This window comes from Lutra lutra, chromosome 7 (genome assembly GCF_902655055.1).
Source record: "Lutra lutra chromosome 7, mLutLut1.2, whole genome shotgun sequence".
NCBI lineage: Eukaryota > Metazoa > Chordata > Mammalia > Carnivora > Mustelidae > Lutra > Lutra lutra.
Window position 1 is genome coordinate 80,649,587 of NC_062284.1, and position 13,435 is coordinate 80,663,021.

The 13,435-nt window shown below is 34.2% G+C and overlaps 1 protein-coding gene across 1 annotated transcript in view; it reads left to right on the plus strand.

Moving 5' to 3' along the window:
* SCFD1 (sec1 family domain containing 1) overlaps positions 1–13,435 on the plus strand; it is a 107,325-nt gene that overhangs the window by 20,118 nt on the left and 73,772 nt on the right. The window contains exons 7-10 of the mRNA XM_047737274.1: positions 2,685–2,774; positions 4,740–4,795; positions 5,794–5,879; positions 8,046–8,145. Coding sequence (XP_047593230.1) covers positions 2,685–2,774; positions 4,740–4,795; positions 5,794–5,879; positions 8,046–8,145 — 332 coding nt within the window. The remainder of the gene's footprint in view (positions 1–2,684; positions 2,775–4,739; positions 4,796–5,793; positions 5,880–8,045; positions 8,146–13,435) is intronic.

Here is a 13,435-nt window from a genome sequence, read left to right on the forward strand (position 1 = left end):
TTTCATTGGTTCCTGAGTGGAGAGTGTGGCCCAGGAAGGGGGCATTTGAAAATGTGTCAGGATGTTTTTGATTGTTATGTTAAGTTTGGCTGCTACTATCATTCAGTGAGCAGGGACTAGGGATGCTAGATATTCTGAAGTGTGTAAACATGCTCATAACAGAAAATTGTTCTGCCCACTATGCCAGTGGTACCCTGTTATAAAATACTGGACCAGATGTTAAGCTCCCTGAGAAGGGAACATCAGTTTTTTGTTTTCTTGAGCTCCATAGTGTGCTGTGTTTTAGAAATTAAACAACATCCCTAAAGGGTGTAGGCATTTGCTGAATTGCCTGTGTCAGAGAGTTTTGACAGTTTTAGTTGTTATTTACAGAAGTCTATTTACAGTTAATTGAGTTTTAATTAACTAGCTACTTAAGTATTTAAGTTACGTGTTTAAAGCCTAGTTTTCCTGAAGCCTGTAAGTGAATCTTTTAAATTGTTTTTTATAAATTGTTACTTATAATATGTTCATATAAAAACAAAGCACCTTGTGCTCACTTCAGCAGCATGTAGGCTCAAATTAGAACCATACTGATATTAGCATGGCTGCAGTGCAAGGACTACATGCAAATTCATGAGGTATTCCATAAAAACAACAACAGTAACAACAGCAAAAACACAACAAGCACCTTAGCTTTTTCTTTGATCAGTTAATTCAGATTGAACAGATTAGATTCTAAACAGCCCCAATTAACAAGCTTAGTCAGCAAACTTGGTTCACTGAATTCCCTTAGTTTAAATTGCATCTGTAAGTTTAGCATTTTCATTTTTAAGTACTTTAAATATGAAGCCAGGCAAATTTATTAATCTAATAAGCAAAATCTGCCCAAATATTCAAGTAACTTTTAAGAATAATTAAATTTATAGTGAGTCTAAATTCATTAAACCTTCAGGTACTTATAAATATAACTAATTTTCTTATACCTCTCAACTTAAAGAATCACAAGTCTGAAATTATTAAATTTAAAGTGTAAGTGTAATTTATTAATTTTAAAGTATAATTATATGGTTAATTACCCAGATTCTCAGTAGTATATTTATAATAATAACAGATTGTTCTCTATGCACTTTACAGTGTAAGTTCATTTACTCGTCAGAGTAACTTTGTGAAGTAGGTGGTATTATTACTTATATTTTCCAGATGAAGTAACTGAGGCACAGATACTGAGTAACTTGATAAGGAAATGGCAGAAGCAGATTACTGAACCAAGTCACTCACTCCAGAGTCAGTGCTCTTAACCGTTACATAATTATATGCCAGATCCTCTCAAACGTCTCAAGTGCTTCAGCTGATAAACAGATTGGTCCGAACATAATATGTTACTATCTTGGGTTTTATTTATTTTCCCTACTTTTCATGCATTGGAAATTTATTTATCCTTTTAAAGGAAGTAGATTTTATCTTCTTAAAGTCAGGATACTATTTCAGACAAACCAAGTTGTTAATATAAGGGAGTTGAGGTTATTGATGGACAATGTTCTGACTCTTCGAGTCAGTTCTTATTTAGAGGTGTGAGACCGGGTATAGAACCTAAGGGCTGGAGGCTTCCGTTTGGATTTTACCTACACCATTGATTAATGGAATGAGCTGAGTATTTCCCTGGGTTGGTGTTCCTTGAATTTACATAATTAACATTGTGTCTTTTGGCCATTTCTGTCTTCTGATTTGAATCTGCAACACCAAGTAGCAGTATATTTCCTCATCCAGATTCTATATTGCCTGGTTGAATTCTTTATTAAGTCCTCTGGATGGTTCATACTTTCTTTAAATACTTTGATATATACAGTTGGATTCTGCTTTCCTCTCATGATAATTACAAGCTGTATTGAATTTTATATTTGTTTTCACATTCAGGGTGTTGGGAAATTTAAAATATTATATAGATAATATTTTAGTCTGGTCAGCCTTTTAACAACCACTTATTGGACATCCACTTGTCAGATACTAGGCCTAGGTATTGTGAGAGATGGGAGGAGTAAGGCAAGGTCTTTGTCAAGTATAGTCTTCAGAGCAACTTTTCCCCCCTAAGTGTAGCCCTAAGAATCACCTAAGGTGCCTGCCAAAATTGCAGATTTCATAGAATTATCCAGAATTATGTATTGAATTGAATCCCTGGGGAAAATCTTGAATATTTAATAGCTTCCAGAGAGACTTTCATATTTCTAGAGTGATTTATATAGCCACTTAAGTTTAGAAACCATTTTAGTACAGTGTAATACATCAGAAAATAAGTTCCTATAACTTACTATAATACAAAAAAAATGATGTGGGACACTGGTCTTGTGATAATTGATTTGCATTGTCCTTTCTGGCAGTAGTTGGGTAATAAGTTCAGTAGTTTCTTGAGGCTATCTAATGTTTGTGAATAAAATTATAGAATAGGATATTTATTTTTTTATTTGCTCTGGCAAAAATTTTATATATATTATATGGTAGATTTTTTTCTTAGTACTAGTCTGATGTTGATACTACTCACCACTATTGATACTGAAGTGCTGTGTGTTTTTTTAAGGTAGTGTAATTTTTAATGGATACTTGTTCACTTTAAAGTGTAACACATGAAAAATTTTACTTGTTTGAGTATTACAAATGTTATTAAGGCATAGAAGTTTGGTAACTTTTTCCTCTGTATGTTATTTTAGCTATTAACAGGCCAGATATCACAGACACAGAGATGGAAACTGTTATGGACACTATTGTTGACAGCCTCTTCTGCTTTTTTGTTACACTGGGTAAGTTCAAAATACTTAATATTCCATTAGTAAAGTTGTATAGAGATAAATGTGATTATTAAGGCACACTCCCAAGGTTCCAGAAAACACTAAATTTACGTATACTGTTAATCCACTATACTCAGAATTTTAAACATTTCCTTTGGTACATCTAAATTTACTTACAGCTACTTTGTGTTCAGTATCTAATGTGTGATTTTATGCTTTCCTATTACTAATGGATCTGTTTAGAAACCTTCTAACTGCCATTTTAATTCTGCAGACACTGAAAACCCTAGTTGAAATGACCCTTACACTAAATTATTGAAGGTTCTCTTCATTTCACAAATGAGAAAATTGAAGAAAAGAGAGACACCATGAATAGTTTAGGATATAAAAGAGGTTTGAGGAGAATTTACATGTAAGCTTTGGGGCTCCCTCCTTTCAGGGATTTTTCTCCTTTAATCTCCAGCCCTCAATATCAGTCTTTGATTCCTCAGCTCGTTATGTCTTCTGATTATGTTTTCTGCTTGAGCTCTTTCTCCTCTGTGCCTTGCAAGCTGAAAAGTACCCTCAGGAGAAAAGCTGGTTAAAAATGTATCTCCTTTTTCAAATATATCTCTTCCTTCAGAGCTTCTCTCTCTCTCTCTCTCTCTCTCTCTCTCTCTCTCACACACACACACACACACACACCCGTACTTCCTGCATTCTTTTGAGTACCTTCAAATGAGGTTGTTGTTGCTTTAAACAGAGCACATTGATATACAACTTTTAGTCTTTTAAGTAACCTACTATTTTGCCATCCTACACACGCTCCAAAATTTCATTGAATGCTAGGTTTTTTGTGGACATTAGCTTATTTTTCCATGATGATACATTTTCAGGGTAAAGGTAGATTGAAAAAGAGAAGCATAAAAGACCACTGAAGTGTTAGAGCAACCTTTATTATGTAAAGTATCAGAAAGTGATTTTTTTTCAGAAGAGAAATTGAAACTACTGCCAATCTGACGTAGAAGGATGTCAACAAAAAATGAAGTGGAAAAAGGCAAATTTAAGAATAGTATGTATAATTGTATAATACTATATTTTTCTTTTCTGTAGTCTTCATTAATGCATTTATTAAGACTACATATAAAAATAATCTGAAACCATCCATATCTAATTCTTAATGGAGATTATTTTAGGTGCTAGAATCAAAGGGTTAACTTTATACATTTCTAGTATTTGAATCTTATATGACAAGCATGTATAACTTGGAAGAAAACGTTTTTTATAAAATTTGCTAATATTCTACAATTTTACTTTTCTAGTTGAACATGCTTTGTATAGAATCTAGAATGCAACAGTTTTAGCATATAAAGATTACAGTGTTCTCAGTTTGTTTTCTGAGGTTTTCAGTGCAATTGGGTTTTTTCCTGTCGTTTTAGGATTTCAGCCTTTGATACAACTTGGAGTAATAAAGAAAGAGAAATTAAGAGGTCTAATGAGCTGATTCAATAATGAACTGAGGCCACGTTTTAGGAGCTTTTCACATTGAAAGAATATGTTTTTTATTTTTTAAACTGATTTTTTAAAAAGACTATAATCCTTCATTGTTCATTTGTTAAATCATGAATAATAATACCGAACTGCTAAATTAACTTATCTCTTTTCATTCCTTTCCATTAAGTCAAATTAAAGTGATTCCTGTGAGCAAACTCTTTGAAACTGCCTGTAGGGAGTCAAATCCTAATTTAGTTTTAATTCATTGAAAAAAATCTGGTCACACTGATAAGCCAATACCATACAGAAATGGACTTTTTTTTTTTTTTTTACTCCCTTTTATTTTATTTTTGAACGGAAGTGTCCATTTCTGAAATCTTGCTTTTACTCTTGAGATGATAAATCCTCATGTTTCTGCCTGAAATTTTATACTTCTCTTGTATTTTTGATGGTTTGGTATTTTATTTAAGCTGAAATCATTGCTAACATCTGTTGTTAAAATAGGTGCTGTTCCTATAATCAGATGTTCAAGAGGAACAGCAGCAGAAATGGTAGCAGTGGTGAGTTCATACAGATATCCATTGATGACAAATAATATTCTATCAGTTGTTTTCCATAAGTACCTCAAGTGTTTTTGTTAATATTAAGTGTATGATTGCTATGGGTTATATATTAAATACTAAAGCAAATATTTGTATTTTATAACATTGGGTTTCCACCAAAAATAAAAAAAATAGTCATTGTATACTGTTATGTGATGGAGAAAATTATTTACTCTGACATGTTATTCCAGCTGTTTCTTTTTTACTAAAATGTATATTTGTCTTTCTGCCTTTTTTCTCCAAGTAGTTTTTACACTTATTTGATCCCCCAGATCATTTTACATTTAACTTCACTTAGGAAATGTTTATTGGCAATTATAACCATTTTTAAAATGCAGTGCATTTGCTCTCCCACTACATTGGAGTAAAATATACAGTATAAACTGGGCATTCAAAAATTTGCTTTAAAGATTAAAAAACAAGTAAGGGATTAGAGACATAGAATTACTGAAAGGAAAGGATAAGTGATATGGAAAGATGAAAGATACACTGACGTTTTTGAGTTTTATTAGCCACAATGAATCATTGACTGATGGAGGGCTGCTTTCTTTGATATTTTCCATTTCTATTCTGGAGCCTCTTGCAGCCATCACTATGTAGAGACATTCCTTGTGAAACAGAATCATGATTGGGTAAGAGGGTGGCTCATTACTCCAAATCAGTCCTGTACCTAAAGTAAAAATAGTCCGTGAAAAGTGATTATTAGTGAAATCAGGCCTGAGTCAAATAGAAAAGGCATTGGTCTTTTCAAGTCCAAGTTAAGATGTTATTGAATAGTAAAGAAACTAAAATATTTAGATTTTAGAATTGCTATTTTATAATGAAGTTCCAAGTTTCTTGGTTATGAAACTAAGAACACATTATGTTCTTAATGTTCATAATAACACATTTTATTATCCTGTATAAAATTCTGTGAAATTTTTCTTTAAGAGTTATTATCAAATTTGATTTTTCAGAAACTAGATAAGAAACTTCGAGAAAATCTAAGAGATGCAAGAAACAGTCTTTTTACAGGTGACACTCTTGGAGCTGGCCAATTCAGGTATTATGTTTTATCAGGGTTTTGACTCAGTTTGTTCTTGAAATACAAATGGAATGTTTTATTTAATTTACCTTCTCTTAGAAATTTCTGTTTGGGGGGCATCTGCGTAGTTCAGTCAGTTAGATATTCAACTCTTGATCTCAGCTCAGGTCTCTACCTCAGGGTTGTGAATTCAAGCCCCTTGAAAATTGCTCTGCATTTTTCTCATCTGTAGGAGAGATTTTCCTGTTTATATGGCTTTGAAGGTCAGAAGCTATTTAATTTCAGTTATCATTAGGTCTCTTGGTAATGACAAAAGTAAGTGTAAAACTTGTGATGTTTATGTCTATTTCTACCTATCAACTAGTTTCTGTTTTTACATTGAAATACTTGTTTATTAAAAATAATAGATGATATTGGGATGAAGAAGTAAAGAAACACACAAAAATGGCTGAGAATTATTTCAAGGGGAACAGACAGTATTTTGGAAAATTAATCCCTGCCCCCAATTTTAAGTGAATTAATAAATAAAGCCTGTAAAAATAAATTGATTCTCAGTATAACTGCCCTCCAGGGATAATAATTCTATGGTAACTTTCCATAGACTTCATTTCAAGTCAATTTAGATGGCTCCTACTGTCTTTCATACTACTCCTATAATTTGGAGTTAACTCTAACATTATGTTTCAGTTGTTTGTTCCAACTGTCTCAGCCCCCACATTATTTTAAACTCTTCTGTGATTTCATTGCTGGTCTTAAATACTCTTCAGAAAGCTTCTCATTAAGGAGAGCAGAAACATCAAATTCTCACCTGATTTTTTTTTCCCACAGAACCGCCCACTATAGCATCTCTTACTTAATAGTTACCTTTCTACAGTGTTCTTATAAAAGCCTTAGAAACTAACATAAAGATGCTGTTTTATTTGGATAATTCCTAAAAACTTATTAATGTTATAATATAGTTGTCTTATTTTTAATTTGTTGGGTGCATTTCTAAATTAATTATAGGGGTCAGTAACTTTTTTGGACTGTTGTTTTGGACATTTGAATCCAGTTGTAAGTTAATGATCCTCAATAAGAATTTGGTAATGCCTGGAGAAATGTTTGGTTGTCACAGCTGGGTAGATGATACTGGAATTTAGTGGGCTGCATTATAGGATGCTGCTAAACATCCTACAATGCACAGGACAAGCCTCCATAATAAGGAATTACCCAACCCCAAATCTCAGTAGTGCTGAGCCAAGAAACTTCACCATAGGCAATCTTTCCTTGCCTTTCACCTAGCTCTGGAGTAAAAAATGAGGTAGCTGGTAAAGGTGCCACTCCTATTTATTTATTGCAGAGTTTTATAATCAGTGCAGTGTGCATTTGTAGTCATTGCAGTGTAATGAGTCACTAAAATGGTCAGAGTCTCTTGCAGGACAAAATATGAATAGTTAATATAATTAGATAACAATATCTTTTGAAAATTGATGTGTACCCTTGAAACAATATTGCCAAAGCAGACCTTTACAGCTTTTGGAGATGCATGGCAACGAGACGACTTTGTGCCTCACTTTGCTTTATAAGTATAGTCTGTTTCACATCTAAGTTGTAATAATTCAGTAAACAATATATGAAGTGTTTGGTAAGTGAGTAATTATATAGATAGGTACCATTGTGACTTAATGTTTTAGTTTTATGTATTATAATGGGATGCTTTGCGAGGGTCTTCTCTAGGGTCTGCTTTTTGAATTTGTGTTTACAGAAAAAAGTTGTAATTTATGAAACTGTCAAACATTTCTGTAAATTTATAAGATTCTGCTCTAATAGTTTCCCCTGGAACTGATAATAGCTATTCCTTTTTTTCCCAGAAAATTTGAAATAAAAATCTAAGTAGAAGCAACTTATTCTTACGTTGATAACTATAAAAATTATTCTGTAGAAGTACTTGCATAGATTTTTTTTCTTTTAGACAGTTCCTCAATACTTATAATCTAGCACTATACACAGACTCTGAGTAGTCCAAACTATTACTTTACTTGACTAACTATACTTAAAAAAATTTTTTTAAAGCAGACTGTTATGGCATATCAACATGACATACTTCCTGTTCATGTCAAAATGATAAAACCAGAAAGCATTAGAAAAATTGAGATGTAGAAACTGTTATCAAGAGTTATATAATTTTTTTTAATATATTTACAGCTTCCAAAGACCTTTATTAGTCCTTGTTGACAGAAACATAGATTTGGCAACTCCTTTACACCATACTTGGACATATCAAGCCTTGGTGCATGATGTACTGGTAAGAGGCTAAATATATCACATTTTACTAAAATGTAGTTATATTCAATGGTCCTTTTAACTTAAAAAATAATGTCATGGCTACAGAAACACAGATGAGAAGGATGGAGCTGAGAAATATGAACAAAAAAGTGATGGAATTTGGTATCATTGAGTCTGGATACTGGAGAATAGTGAAGCATTGAAATGGAAAGTTCTAAACTTATGATCTTTAAAGTGTAAGATAAATTATTTGTATTGTTGGCAATGATGGGTAGAAAAGGAAGAAAGGAAAATGAGTGAGTGACTTTTTCTTCCTTTTTTTTTTTAAGAGAGCAGGAGTAGGGGGTGGTGGGTGGGGCAGAGGAAAGTGAGAGAGAGACTCTTGAGCAGGGTCCATGCCCAGTGTGGAGCCTGATGGGAGTGGAGCTCAATCTTACGACCTTAAGAGCATGACCTGAGCCCAAACCAAGAGTCGGACACTTAACCAACCAAGACATCATCCTCAGTGAGTGATTTTTGAGGAAGTAAATAAGTATGTTTCTCCCTGGGGCGGAAAGCTGTAATTTCCATTTTTCCTGGGAATCAGTTAAGCTTCATTTTATGGTAAACGTAAATAGTATTTTTTTATGTTACACCATATGTTTTTTGAGGTAGTCAGCATTTCTAAAATCATGCTTAAAACAAAAATCTGTATTTATATTCATGCATATATTCATCTACTAAATATTGTGTATAGCTTGTGATATACACAGATAAATAAAACAAGTGCAATCATTAAAGTCAATGGGAAGAAGATATGTACACAAATTCTGTACAAGGCAGTATGTAATAAAGCCAGAACAGTCCCCGTTTGATAGAAAAATTTAGACACAGAAGTTAAATGATTTGAACCCAAATCATTGGCTTTGCTGAGACTAGCACTCTATAATTTACTACCTTCTAGCCTGCACCTCTAGGGATTATAGTATATAATGATATCATTATTGCAAGGAGTGCCTGAAATAACATATGGAAATGGAAAACACATAATAGGTGGTTTTTTGTTTGTTTTATTTCATTAAAACTCAGATTCTAGCTTTAAGGTATTTGTTTAAATAAATCAGATTTCAGGATTACTGATGAAAATTGGCAGTTCTGTACCATTCTGTATCCTAGAGTCCTGTGTCATTCTAGACTCTAGGATGAGTGTCTTTAGAAATAGTAGGCAACTCTGATTCAGTTGAGAGGGCAAGAAAAATCAGAGGGACTACTGAATTAAACCCCGAGTAATGGAACAGGGAAGTAGTTGTAGGAGGTCAAGTATCAGGCCGAAGAAGAATTCAGCCACTACTGGTGGGTCTGCTGTCTGACAAAACATTTTAGATCCTAGTTTTAGCAATAAAGAAAGCAAATGAAAATACTCTTTTCTCCCTGGAGTTTACATTATGATAGGACAGGCAGTAACTAAAATAAATAATAAATTAATAAATAAATAAAATAAAACATGACATTTTAGAAGATGGAAAATACTCTGGAGGAAAATAAAGCAGGTGATGGTAAACAGGATTGTAACTTTAAAATAGGAAAGATCTCACTGAAAAAGAGGCATTTAAGGGAAGATCTAATGGAGGTAAGGTAGTAAATTACATAGCTGTGTGGAAGAGAACAGCTTTCTAGGCAGAAAGATGCCTAATATGTTAAACGATAGCAAGGCAGCCAAGATGGCCAGAGCAAAGTAAGGCAGGTGGAAAATAGCAGGAGGAAAAGTTAAGTAGGATATGGAAAGCAGTATACCATAGGGCATTAGAGGCCATTATAAGGATATTGACTTTCAGTTTGAGAGAAATGGGGAGCCAGTGCAGTTTTGAGTAAAGGAGTGGCATCTGATACACATTTTAAGAATATCACTCTACCTCCTGTGTTGAAAACGGACTCATGAGGGGCATAGGAAGAGTCAAGAGACCAATAGGAGGCTGTTGCAGTATCTTAGCAAAAAATGATGTTGGCTTACAACAGGATGGAAATGGTGAGGGTTGTGATAATCTATGGAGTGCAGAGAATAGGATTTGCTGATGAATTAGATGTGGATCTAAGAGAAAGAGGAGTCAGAGAGGAGTCCAGAGTTTGGCCTTTGCAAGTGGACAAATGTCATTTATTGAGATAGAGACATGGAAGGAGAAATTTCGAGGGGAAGATCAGATGTTGAATATGAGACATGTTAATGTGAGATGCCTATTAAGATTTTCAAGTAGATACCAAATAGATGTATGAGTCTAGAGTTTGGGGAAAACATCTGGTCTAGAGAAATAATTTAAGAGTAGTCCATTTATAGATGGTATTTAAAGCCAAGAGATAAAATGAGATCACTAAGGGGATGAACATAAATAGAAGAGAAAAGAGGTCCAAGAACACAACTCTGAAGCATTTCAACATTTAGAATTCAGGGTGATGAATAGAAACCAGCAATATAATGTAGAAAGAAGCAACGAGTAGTGAGATAGAAGAACTAAAATCTGTTATTTTGGAAGCCAGTGAATTAACTGTTTTCAGAGAGGAGGCAGGAATCAACTTGGACGAATGCTGAAGACCAAGAAGTCACCAATGCATGTGGCAACATCAAGATTATTACTAACTTTGGTAAGAGCAACTTCACTAAATTGGGTTTAAGAGAGAGGTTGGAAGAAGAGAGAATGAATATACACAAACTGTAGAAGAGTTTTTGCTATATAGGACAGTTGAGAAAAGTGGTAATTGCTAGAAGGGAGTGTGAGGTCAAAAAAGATCTTTAAATGAGAGTCATTCCAGCATGTTTATAGGTCAGTGGGAATGATCAAAAGAGAAAAGCTGATGCAGGCCAAGAGAGTGTCCTGTAGAGCTGTAGGAGGCATTAATGATCAGGATCATTACCGACCAGGATTTCTCAACCTTGGCATTGACATTTTGAGCCCGATAATTTTTTTGTTGTGGAGGGCTGTCTTTTGCATTGTGAGATGTTTCGGAGCATCCCTGGCCTCTACCCTCTAGGTGCCAGTAGCACTTTCTCACTTCTGGTGATCACAGTGTCTTCACACATTGCCAGATAGACCAAGGCTGTGAAGAGGGGCAAAATTGCCTCTGAGTGAGAATTGCTGTTAACAGACTGATGACAGGAGTTTGAAAGCTGGAGTTGTTTTAGGGAAGAAGACAAGTGAAGAGTGGGAGTAGCAGGGAAGGCAGCTATCTCAGTCTTGGGTCCACCCAGTTGAAGTTCAATTAGAGTAAGAAAGTACAGTGGAAGTTTAGAGTAGATGTTCAGAATAGGAGATTTTGCTGTTGACCAAGTCTGAGTTCTAAAGGGTAATGACAGAAAGGTTTTAGGAATTGGTTAAGAATGAGAGGTGGAATCTGAAGCTGGTGATAGAGGGAGCCATAGAGAGATTGGCATGATGTAATAGTTTTCATAATCTCAAATTAGATTTGGTTGGTGGGGTCCTGGCTTTAAGGTGGGTGCAAGAGGTGATACAGATCAGGATGGGGCACTGAGATACTTCAATCTTTTTCATTCCTTTTCTGATGAAAGTATTTCATGCTTTGAGCATAGGAGATAATATGTATATACAACTAATTGCACCATGAAGGAATATGCTCTTATTCCGTTGTTGGAAGAGAAAATTGGGAAACATAACTTAGTACAGAGATTTCCCCAAAGCAGACAAGGCTAATCCTGGTCCTTGAGTTTTTCACTGTTCCAGAGTGAAATGAGAATACCAAGGGCTAAGAAAAGAAGTTTTTTTGTTTGTTTGTTTTTAAAGATTTTGTTTATTTGTCAGAGAGAGAGAGAGAGCAAGCACAGGCAGACAGAGTGGCAGGCAGAGGCAGAGGGAGAAGCAGGCTCCCTGCCGAGCAAGGAGCCTGATGCGGGACTCGATCCCAGGACGCTGGGATCATAACCTGAGCCGAAGGCAGCTGCTTAACCAACTGAGCCACCCAGGCGTCCCAAAGTTTTTTTTTTAATGGACCTTTTTACTAATTTGTGTGTGCTTACCTGTTTTATTATCCTTGTATTTTTTGAGATACATAATTTACTAATTTTTTATTTCCTGTTTTCGGAAGTTAAAATAATCCTTTTTAGAAAAACAAGGTGAGGGCACCCGGGTGGCTCAGTGGGTTAAGTGTCCAACTCTTGATTTCAGCTCAGGTCATGATCTCAAGGTCTTGAGATCAAGCCCCAAGTCAAGTTTATGTTCAGCATGGAGTTTGCTGCTCTTCTTCTCCCTCTACCCCTCTCCTCAGGCTCTCTCTGAAATAAATAAATCAATCTTTTAAATAAATCAAGAAATATATACATACATACATTAAAACAAGATAGTAAAAATAGACAGTAAGCCAATTAAAAGTTGGCAACCGTGTGTTTCTAGAAATTCAGTTCAACAAGTATTTTTTAAGTGCCTAACTCTGTATCAGATACTGCTAATCACTGGGATACCATGGTGAACCAAGTAGATGTTATCCCTGATGCATGAAGGTTAGACTAGTGGGTTCCTGTGGACATTTTAGTTATTGTTGGTTTTAGTTTTTGTTATATATATTATATATATATATATAATACATATACATATATATATTATATATATATAATACATATACATATATATATTATATATATACATGCGCACCTCTAGTCAACTCTCTTAGGTTAGGGTGTCAGATTCCATATTACCCTAGGCACTCTTTTCACAGCATTATTATCAAAACGTTTAGGTCTTACAAAAATAGTCTCTTTAAAGAGATTGGTTAAGATTAACTCCACAGTTTATATTGACTCATTCCTATTTATTAATTTAATTTTTCAATTTAAAAAAATTTCTTAAATTTTAAAAAGTATTTTAATTCCAGTATAATTAATTAACATACAGTGTTACAGTTTCAGATGTGCATTATAGTAATTCAGCAATTCTGTATATTAGTCTGCCTATCAAGATAAGTATACTTTTAATCCCCATCACCTATTTAACCCATCCTCCCACCCATCTTGGCTCTGGTAACCATCTCTTTGTTCTCTATAGTTAAGAGTTTCTCAAAAAAAAAGTTTCTTTTGGTTTATCTTTTTTTTTTTCCTTTGTTCATTTGTTTTGTTTCTTGAATTCCACATATAGATGAAATCATATGGTATTTGTCTTTCTCAACTTACTTTGCTTGGTTCTATACTCTCTGGATCTATCCCTATTGTTGCAAATGGCAAGATTTCACTCTTTTTTATGCCTAAATAATGTTTCATTATTCAGGCATATATATTCCAATACACACACACACACACACACACACATCCCACATCTTTATCCATTCTTTTT